At 47.2% G+C, this 10,974-nt stretch overlaps 1 protein-coding gene across 1 annotated transcript in view; it reads right to left on the reverse strand.

Moving 5' to 3' along the window:
- ZDHHC14 (zinc finger DHHC-type containing 14) overlaps nucleotides 1-7,389 on the reverse strand; it is a 248,187-nt gene extending 240,798 nt beyond the window's left edge. Inside the window, exon 1 of the mRNA XM_012806724.2 lies at nucleotides 7,127-7,389. Coding sequence (XP_012662178.1) covers nucleotides 7,127-7,371 — 245 coding nt within the window. The 5' untranslated portion in view covers nucleotides 7,372-7,389. The remainder of the gene's footprint in view (nucleotides 1-7,126) is intronic.
- Between the last annotated feature and the right edge of the window lie 3,585 nt (nucleotides 7,390-10,974).

Below are 10,974 nucleotides of genomic sequence, written 5' to 3' on the forward strand. Positions count from 1 at the left end.
GAAGCAGACCGTTACAGGTTAAAGACGCATATCATAATCTCTTAAGCAACTACTAAAAACATCACATGGGAACAGCCTAAATATTTTTTGAAAAGAGATAAAATAGAATACTAAAAATATGCAATTCATCTAAAAGAAGGCAGAAGGTGGAGAAGAGAAATAAAATACATTTTAGACAAATGGAAAACAAATGCCAAGATGATGAACTTAAATCTAACAATATTGGGACAAATGGCAAAACTTGAACACAGGCTGCTGTATCCAAGTTGAGCTTCTTAAAATTGATACTGTTCACTGTGCTATTTCAGGGAACACTCTTTTTCTTATGAGTTACATGCAGAAGTATCTGGATGTAAAGGCACATGATATCTGCAACTTCTCCTGCAAAGGTTCAGGGGAAAAAATGTAACAGAGCAAGACTGAGAGATAGGGAAAAAGACACCAATAATTAAGTAAATAACTGATGGCTCCCCATATCTTTAGGGTTAACAATTGATGAATGTGTATAAAGCGTGTACAGAATTCTTTAAATTATTCTTGGCACTCTTCTGTAAGTTTGAAATCATTCAAAAATAAATTTATGCTGTCTTCAGAATGAAATGTCTTCATGAACAGACGGTCTTAAATATGATGTTGTGATGCTGTCTTACGTTAAATACATATTAAGTCAATGTTAATCATTTTTCTTAAAAAAAGAATGCATAAGTCAGGATACTATATTTATAAAGAAAAAGCAATAAGCCAAACTAAACAAGCTACTGTTTGGGAATGCACACATTTAAAATGCTTGCAGGGAGGTTGGGGTGAAAGCAAGGCATTGACAATGACCAGGCTCAGGTTGTGCTGGCCTCAGGAAGGGCAGGGAGAAGGCACCAGGCCACAGCAGACAATAGGAACATATTCCAAAGCACTGGCATCAATGTGGTTCTTGGATGGGGTAGTCGTTTTACAGATGCTCATTCCAATGTTTTATTTCAAATCTTACACATGTTACATATAATCTTCTGTATGAATCTAATGTTACATGTTTAAAAGGTAGAAATTAAGGAGGTCATCCTTAATGGAAGGATGATCGTCCAGCTTTTAAAAGTAAGTTTGACCTGGGACCAACCTTGATATTTAGTGAAGAACTCGACATAATCATTAAGTTGATCCAGCTGACATTTTATTCGATCTAAATTCCTGGATACAACCAAGCCTAAGTATCTATTGATCCCCAGTGTTTGCACTTTCCTAACAACCTCAGCTACAAAAGAACAAATACACTTCCTTGAAATGTTTAATTTAAATTCTCTTGCTAAGTCATAACTCTGCCATGAATAAATTATGTGTAACATTGTACTGTAAAAGAAAAAGATCTCCAGGATATGCAGATACGGCCCATTAAATAATTAACTGTCACTATCCTATTATAGAATACCACTCTCAGTAGTAAGAGTCCTTTGTGCATAATTTGGTATCACTTCCCACTAGCTGACAGAAAACACAATAAAACAAGGAGTCAATAGTATCCTTAAGAGCTTTACTAGATAAATTTAAGTGTTCAAAGTGAAGAACCCATAAAATGGGAAATTATTCTAGGTGCTGGTGGTTGTTAGATAGTGTTCTTATATATCAGAGTGCTTTATTTGCTTAAAGCATTTAATCAAAAAGAATTGTTTTTTTGAGACAGAGCCTCAAGCTGTCCCCCTGGGTAGAGCGCTCTGGCATCACAGCTCACAGCAACCTCCAACTCCTGGGCTCAAGTGAGTCTCCCACCTCAGCCTCCCAAGTAGCTGGGACTACAGGTGCCCACCACAATGCCTGGCTATTTTTTGGTTGCAGCCGTCATTGTTGTTTGGCAGGCCAGGGCTGGATTTGAACCCGCCACCTTAGGTATATGTGGCTGGCGCCTTAGCCACTTGAGCCACAGGCACCGAGCCTAATCAAAAATTTAAAAAGATACTAGAAAGAAGTCTTGGTTAGCCAAGAGAACGTCCCAATTCTATCACTCATTTTCTAAGTGACCAAAAAAATGTTTTTCCTCTGCTTCAACTTAACACATTTGAAAAGAGATAATACTTGATTCTAAATTCAGAAGAATTACATCAAATAATCAAAATTTCTGAGGCAAATGTGTTCTATATTATTAATTATAAACTGTATTGATGCATGCAACTTTACAAAATGCAAACACTGAAGACCAATGAAGTTATTTTTCCAAAGTGTCCCAATATTATCATTACTTCATTAAACAGCAAACACCAAGGACCAGGTACTATTCTAAGTGCTGGCACACAGCAGTGAACAAAGCAGACAAACCCGACCCTCTTGGAACTGACATGTGTTGATCACATACCCAAAGGAATGGCCTAGTGCGTTCATGTTAAGAAGGCATTAATAAGTTTTGAAGTCACCTAAAATTCTTGTGAAACCACAGAGAGTTACAACCATCCTTGGTTCCATCTATGAAGTTAACAAGGAACATTCAGTGGTCAGGTCCTGACAGTCATCTCTCCTTATCCTTACCAGCCCCATGGTATTCCATGACACACAGCATAGGAACAGAATCAGACAGGTGTTAGCAGGTGTTTTCTGAGATGGTGGAGATCTCAATACAGTTCTGCATAGGAGGACTGAGGAGAGATGGGGTTCTTGTGTGTCATAAGGGGACCACCTTCTACCAGAAAATAAAAGTTATCCCATCTATGACAGAGATATTACTGAAAATACCATTTTTCTGTTAACAGGGGCCAGCTCCAAGTTCCATCTTTAAAGCAAAGGTGATGTCAGACCTATTAACTCCCAGTTATTCATCATTTATCTCAGAGGGGATTAGCTTAATCAAGAAGAAGAAAGGGAGGGAGGGAAGGAGGGGAAGAAAGAAGGTGAAAGGGAGAGAAAGAAAGAAGAAAACTTATAGCTTTTGAGAAAAAAAAATCATCAGTGGACTTCCAGTGGTGAGAAATTTGACAGTGTTCCCACATTCTCAAGAAACACCTCCAAGCTTGTCTGTGGGACAGCACAGAACTAACTGGGAGACACAGGCAGGGCCAGACCTGGGCAGATCTCCCCGCACCCCAAAGATGCTCCTGAAAACACGAGCCTCACCTCGCCTCCCAGTTTATTCCTTTCTTTCTGCTCCTGTGATCAAGAGACCAAAATTTTAATAATTCAGCACTAAAGGCATTTTTTAAATTCTCAAAATTTCAACTATAAGCAAAAGCAGGCTCTGTGTGTGTGTCAGAGAGAAAAAGAGAAGGAAATTGCTCCTGTTCACTGATCTTTTGAAATTCCACTTCTGGGGACGGGAGAATGGCGACAGTCTTTGATGAGACTCTTAATAGCTGTGAGGAGCAGCGAGCTGTCTCCACAGTGCAGCAATCAGCTCTGCTCCCTCCTCTGTAAGCACAGCTATGAAATGCTGTCACTTTCCATCAGTCCTCCACACGCTGCACAAGATGCCAACAGATAAGCAGTCCCTCCCTCCTTGGAAGGGAGGACAATGTTGTATACGGCTGCGTCTAACAGCTTTCTTTACTGTCTTCACCATTCTGGGAGGGTGGCTCCACAAATGGAAATAAAATCCCCGGGCTGGATAAGGCTGGGTTCCAAGACATCCCCGCAGGACCCCATTCTGAAGGGGCAAGAGCAAGGTGCAGCTTCCCTCAGCGCCTCGGACTCACAGAGGTCTTTATTTTAACGGCAGAAGGCACAGTTATGTGTTTTTCCAGCTCTGATCTGCTCTCCCAGTCACACTTGCTATTAACCTACATACTGTCTCTCTCAGAAAGTGACCAGAGTCCTCAGGAGACTACTAAGGTTTACTCTAATATGTACCATTTAGTGAGCACTTGCTGCATACAGGATACTATACTTAAGTATACTTTTTCCATTTAATCTCCATACTTTTTAAAGGTACACATTATAATATTGACCTCATTTTACAGATTGGGAAACTGAGGCTTAAAAAAGACGAATCATTTGCCCAATGTCATATTGCTAGTAAGAACCTTGGGGTCTTTCCCACGAAAATCCATGTCTTTAACCGGTATTCTCAACCTGGAAGAGGGTCAGTATGATTCGTCAGAAGGAGCCAGGGCTTTGCAGTCAGAGCCTTCCCATCAATTAATTGTGTTACCCTTCAGTGGCCACTTAACCTCACCAAGGCTCTGTCACTTTGTCTTCAAAAGGGAATCACAATGTCCACCCTACTCTTCTCCAGAGGTTGAAGACAGGATCGACACCTGTTGCTGAGTTATAATTAAGTTCATTTCTAGTGGACGAACTTCCTTGTCCTTGTTCAAGATTGGGAATGGGGGGGGAGCAGGAGGTAGGGGCAGTGCTGAGGGAATTGTTGCAGACAAAGGGGGGGGCTAACGCTAAATCTAGAAGATATATGGTTTTTCTTTTCACATTTTTTTTATTTGCTCTGTGCAACTCTCTAGGGAAACATGGTTCCTAATGTTTGACAACGAATCCTACCAACATTAAAAGCTCTCTAGACATGAACTTAAACAATCCAAACAGGGAGGCGCATAGTATGTGCTCAATAAATAATGAAAGGACAGCCAGAAGAGAGGCAGGCAGAGAGCAGACAATGCCGGTACTCCCTCTGCTTCTCACTTAGTAATTAGCCTGTAGGTATTTCACTTCCTATGCATGGGGTTAATTGGTTCTTTGAGTCTCCAGCAAATTAATGTGGTCAATTATTTAATTTCACTCTGTCAGCAATGAATAAAGAACTTAGCACCAATGCAGTTACACTCTTAGCCAAACCATAATATTCTATAGGTTGGACAGCTTTCTGATTTTTCTCACCTGAGGCTTCAGGCTAGGATGGGCCTCTTATTTTCTTGAAATTTCAGATTGCCTAGTTGATGCAACACCCATGGAAACCAAACACACAAGTATACACACACACACACACTCCCGCAGAGCTGATACAAATGAGGCTGCCAATAGCAGCTAATAAACTCCCAGTGCACGCGTTTCTTCTTGCAGTCGTCCGTTAACACAGCAGCGATGCAGAGAAAGAGCCCTAACAACATGCTAGTGAGCACTTGGGGAACTCGTGGAAAAGACGCACACAGGGATAGAGAAATGAAAATGAATTGATGATGGTTTGGTTAAACACTATGTTTGAAAGAAGATAAGTAATAACTAGGGATCCCTAACCATACACTGGGGATTTGGGTATATACAGAAAATGAAATATTCATTATCCTACAGGAAACACACTTGGGGCTGAAGTTCTGCAACAGAATCCCAAAATTAACCAATTTTCTCTGCTCTTAAAATCACTAAAAAGCCAAAATGTCCATACGAATCTGCTCCAAACATTTTTTTTTAACAACCAGAATATAGTTAATACTCTCCAACTAGACCACTTGTAACTAAAGCCACCATTACAGAGGTGGCATTTCTGTTAAACCACACGGCATCCTCACCACCCCACCGTCCGTGTTTATGCTGACTTAGAATGCCCATGCACCTTGAACCTCTGTGCCCCTCCTCCAGTTTCCACAGGTCTACAGGACAAGAGCCTGGCTCTAGAGCATGCCTCCTTGCCATTCTGAACACCTGTTCACACTCTTCCTCTCCTGTCCACAGGTCGCCAACACTCCACGAACAAGTGTCAAACACACACAGAAGCTTAACTTCCAGATGACACCAGAGGAATTCACACACAGTCAGAATGGGGCAGAGGAATTGTGTGTGAGAAAGCGTGAGGGGGATTAGCTTCAATCTGAGCTCTCTCTCCTAGCTCTTCTCGCTCAGTCCTACTACAATTGTGCATTTCGCATAGTGCTCAGATGCAAAACATTTCCCTTCCAGGAGTCAGAGGGCTTTTAGTTAAAAGTATGACACTGTCAAGAGATCATTCATTCCCAATTGGGACAGCATTTCAAGAGCAAACGCCAGGCACAAAATCAGAGCCTGTTAATACTAACCAGAAACATTTACATTTGTTATCGGAAACAAAAGTAAACAAACACAAAAGGTTTTCATTAAGCCTACCCAAGAGAAACAGGTGGAGACTGAGGGAATATCATGCCCCATAATAACTAGGATATGGGAAGCTCAAAGGACTCCCTAAAAATACACTGCTTTCTTCTAAGTCCGGGACAGGGTGGGGAAGAGGTAACTACAACTTTCTTTGAGCATGGGATACTGGGAATTACATAAGAAGTTGCATTCCAAATGTTGGACCCAGTAAGAGCAATTGAAATTGATTTGGAATTTGCTTAAACAGTTTTATCTAATGACGATTAATAAATAAGAAGACCTTTCATTAGTTGGCAGAGGATAATTGCTACTGGCCGGTTTGATTTTTCTAAAAACTGAAGCTCACGTGCATTTTTTTTTTTCTAGATATAATCCCTAAAGTCCAAAAGTATTGTTTCTGGAATCAAAAGGTGCCATGGAGCATCATCCTTTTCTTAGTGGGCCTAAAGCCTCCTTTCAAATGTTCCCAAATTGTTTGTTTTGGACCTTTATGTTTTTAACTGAAACCCTGTTGAGAATGAAGAGTTTAGAAACTTCACAGTATATCACAAGTTGTCAATCAAGGAGGAACAGGTAGGGTGACTGAAAAATGAAATTATCCATCCAGGGCATACTGGGTAGCTGACACTTTATAACTAAAATAATCAAGATCCTTCAGCATTACACGAATTTGTATAGAAGATTTAGTCAAGTGAGCTTTAAAAGATGCCTTAAATCTTGTCAGAAAAAAAAATTAAGTCAATTTCATCTATCCCTGACTTAGAAATCTAACCCATCCCTTCCCACAATAGGCAACATCCTGGCTGATTTGCTGGTTCCCCAAACTCTTCAGAAAACGCATAGAACAGTCACCGACAGCACCACCTGCGAGGTCGCACCCAACGCTTGGGACCAGCAAGGCCGAGCACACCTTCCAAGATTCCCCACCTCCTTCTCTACTCTCAGGAGCCCAGCCCAGATCGGCGTTATCTCTGGGGACTGAAAAGCAAACAGACATTTAAAAGAAAAAGAGGGAGAGCAGGCTGGGATTATATAACAGTGTACAGTACCCTAGGCTTCTAGAAAATGAAAGTAGCCAGGGGAGGAGCAGGGGAGGCCAGGGGAGATCCGCGTCGGGGGAGCTGTCGCGGCCACTTACTCGAAGGCGAAGAAGAGTCCGCTAGTGACCAGGATGAGGATGAGAGTCAGGTAGAAGACGCCCGTCTGCCGAGCCATCATGATCCTCCCGTTGCAGAAGAACTTGTTTCGTCCCGGGAACACCTCCCATTTCCTCCGGGCGGCGATTTTCTTCTTCTTGTGGGGAGACTCCATGGGGGAGGAGCTGTGGGTGCTGATCTGACTGTACTCGCAGTCTTTCATGGGCCCGCCGCCGCCGGGAGGCATCCACGAGGGCAGCCGGCTGGGGGTACACACCCCCAGGAGCCCCCCGGCCGCGCGGGCCCCGCCTAGCCACGACCGTCGCCGGCCGCCCGGCCGCCCCCCGAGCCGCGACGCCGCGGCCCCTAAACGGGCTCCCGGCTCGGCGACAACTTTGCCGAGGACACCCAGGTTAACCCTTTGGGGAGACCAACTGTCATAGCAGAAGCCCCTTTCGAGAGGGACGGTGCTCGCCCGCAGCCCGCGGCAGCGGTCCTCCGTCGCTTCCAGCCCGCGTCCCGGGGCGCCGGGGTCAGCCCAAGCGGCCCCCGGGTCGCCGTGCGCCCGCCCCCTCGCACGGCCGCCGGCTCGGCCCCGCCGTCCCCGGGCCCCCGGCCGCGTCTCGGCTCCGGCCCGCCGATCCGCGAGCGCTGTGCCCAAAGGGAACACGAGGCGACGGCCCCGGCGCTGGCTTCCTCGGGAGCCACTTCTGCGCCTCGGCCAGGTTTATTCTACTCCTTCCTCCCGGTGGCGGATCCTCCCAGGAGAGAGCGCTGGAAACTGGGCGGCAGCTCGCGGCACCGGCAACCCCTCCCAGGGGTGGGGACAACCACGCACGTTATTCTGTCAGGAGCGGATCAGCGAGAACCTGGCGCTGTTCGCTCCACGACCCCGCGTCGGCGCGCCTGGCAGCCGAGCCGAGTCTGCGGCCCCCGGGTAGGGCGCCCGGGCCGAGGGTGGTGGCGGCGGCGGCTCGCGAGCTGCGCGGCGAGGGACCCTCGCTTGCTCCTGCCCGGAGGATCCAGCTCTGGCGCGAGGAGGGCCGCAGGGACACTGCCACAGACACTTGTTTGCAAGGCTCAGCCCCCGCGCGCGCGCGGCGCTGGGAGCAAGTCAGCCTCCTCCCTGCCGGGTGGGCGGTGGCGCCCGCGCCTCGACAGCCGGGCTCCTCCTCCCTCTTCACCTCCTCGCGGCTAGACCCCGCACCCGCTCCGCGGGGTCCCAGCCCCAGTACCCCCCGGGAGAGTGCCCTGGTTCGGGGCCCAGGCGGGCCGGGCGCGGCCCTGGAGAAGGCGCCCGTGGCATCGCCCGAGGAGGGGTAGCGTCGGGCGGCCCCGGCGCGCAGTGCGCTCTAGGCAGACTCGGTCCTCCCGACTTCTCCACCCGGTTTATTCAAGGCAGCAGCTACCGCCTCGAGACACGCACATTCACAAGGCAACCGGCAAACCTTTTTCTGAGACTGCCCCAGACTTGAAGAGCCCCGGCGCGGAGAGGTGACTCTCTCTGGCCTGCTCTTCCACCCCAGAGGGCGGTTGGTGGTCGCCAGGGGACTCTACTGACACTCGGGGAATGAGGCTGGGGTTGCTGGGGGACAAGATGGGGAAGGATGGCCCGAGGCAGGCCTGACTCCGGAATCAGGGAGTCAAGGCTGCGGGAAAGGGTCTCCGTGTCCGGCTCGACTGGCTTCCATGCCGGGAGAGGAGGGGGAAGCGGAGCGCTCAGGGTCCCCTCCGCTCCCAGCCTCCCTCGCCTTGGTGGCCAAGCTCTGTTTGGGTTGCTGCCTCCCCAGTCCTTTCGTTTTCCACTTCTCACTGACGCTCACAATCAGCTGGTTTTATTTCTCCCTCCTTTGCCCTGCAGAGCCCCCTCGGCGGCAGAGGGACCATGCGCTTCTCTGCTCCCGCCCGCACTTCCCTCCTTCCCGTCCTGACAGCCCCTGCGGATCCGCGGGCGCAGTCCTCGGGCCATGCGAGCCGGAGGCCCAGCACGCTCACGCCCACCCAGGCTTGCCCAGGGGTCTGCGCCCTCGCAAGGTGGGCACAGCCAGTGGGTCGCGCAAAGCAAAGGCAGCTGGGCTGAGACGCTGGGTTTTCTGAGCCCCACTTTCCTTTCACGGCCCACTGGGACGTGTAGTTCTTCCTCTCGCAGACTGCTCCGAGAGGAAACACGACTTTGGGACCGAAAAACTACAAGTCCCGGCATGCCCTGCGACGAAGGCGAGAGAGGCGCGGTGCTCGGCGTTCTGGGGCTGGTTGGTTCTAGGAAACCGACAAAGGGGGTGTTGTAGGTGCTGGGCACTTTGTACATTACACACGTTCTTTGTCCCATCTTCACAACCCTGCGAGGCACTCTTACACCCATGAAACTTGACTACTGCCCAAATATCCAGAGCTCCCCAGTGGTAGAGATGGCGTTGAACCAGAACCTGAGTATGTTCCTTACAAAGCACGCCCTGGTGAGGATTGTCAAAGGGAGATGAGGTCGGCGTATCCAAGAGGGCCGGTTAAGAAGAGCTTCTTTTAGTAAGAAAAGTGGCGGGAATGGCAATTAGAATGTGACACGTAATGACAAGGAGTTATGAATTAAAACAGAATTTACAGGGGTCCATTTAAAAGCAGGTTAGGGTCTTGGGGGAACGGATCTTAAACGCAAGATCAGAATGGGTTTGAATCATTAGGTATTGTTTGACAGACAAGCTCATTACAGGGACAATTAAGTACTTTGTGGCTGAACTATTTTTAGAAAAACAACTGGTAAGCTTCAGACATTTCAAGAGAAAGCTCTCATACGCTTTTCTGTGCTTTAACTAATAGGATCATGGCATGTTATTCTTTTTCTATTTATTCCAAGCACTTTTTCTGTGGGTGTCCAATTAATACCTTGATCCATTGACTTGATGGCTGTAAAATGACTTCCACTCTTGTTCTCACTTAAGACCGAATTTTTCTGGCATTACGATTATGCTTTTCAAAAGTCCTTATTTGCTGAAGTATCTACCAATAAAATGATATGAAGTCTGAAATGTACTTTAAAACACTCAAGCCCATCCATCTGTAAACCCCCCTCCCAAGACATGGAGGTATAGATGGAACAATTTTGGAAACCGTTGAAAGTTGTTGATGGTGGGTCATGTATCTGTATTTAATTATCTGTTGTTGCAAATTACCACAAACTTGGTGGCTTTAAAACCACAAAGCATTTTCTCATAGGTTCTATGGGCCTCCCACCTGCTCTCACCTGGTGCTGCCACGCTGCAGGTCTCAACTGGAGAAGGCCTCACTTCCACTCTCAGGCATGTTACTAGAATTCATTTCCTTGCAGCTATGAGACTGGAGGCCCTGCCTTCTTGTTGGCCATCAACTGGAACTTGTCCTCAGCGCCAAGATGGTGCCTGCAGTTCCTAGAGGTCACCTGGACTTCACTGTCACCTGTGCTTTCCCAGCATGGCCACTTACTTCATCGAACCAATAAGGAGAGTCCCAGGGTGAGTCTGCTAGCAAAACAGAACCTTATATAACATAGAGTGATCACACAGGGACATCAAAAGCACATACTGTGTTGGCCAGAAAACAAGTGACAGGTTGCACACAGTCAAGGGCAGGAATTGTGCAAGGGTGTGTACACTGAACATTAGGGTGAGGGGCCACCCTACAGTCTGTCCCCCACAGTGTGCAAGAGGGTCCAATATGCTGTGCTTCTCTAACACATCAACTTAGGTTTATGTTGGAAATTTTCCATAATAAAAGGAAGTGAATTATTTATTTTTAAATTTAGTCTAAATTTTCCACAACCAATAAGATACGCTGATTTGATTTCTCAGCAAGCTGGTCTGATTGTTTATAGCTGTCT

The sequence above is a fragment of the Otolemur garnettii genome, unplaced genomic scaffold (genome assembly GCF_000181295.1).
Source record: "Otolemur garnettii isolate 467f Iridium unplaced genomic scaffold, OtoGar3 scaffold00056, whole genome shotgun sequence".
NCBI lineage: Eukaryota > Metazoa > Chordata > Mammalia > Primates > Galagidae > Otolemur > Otolemur garnettii.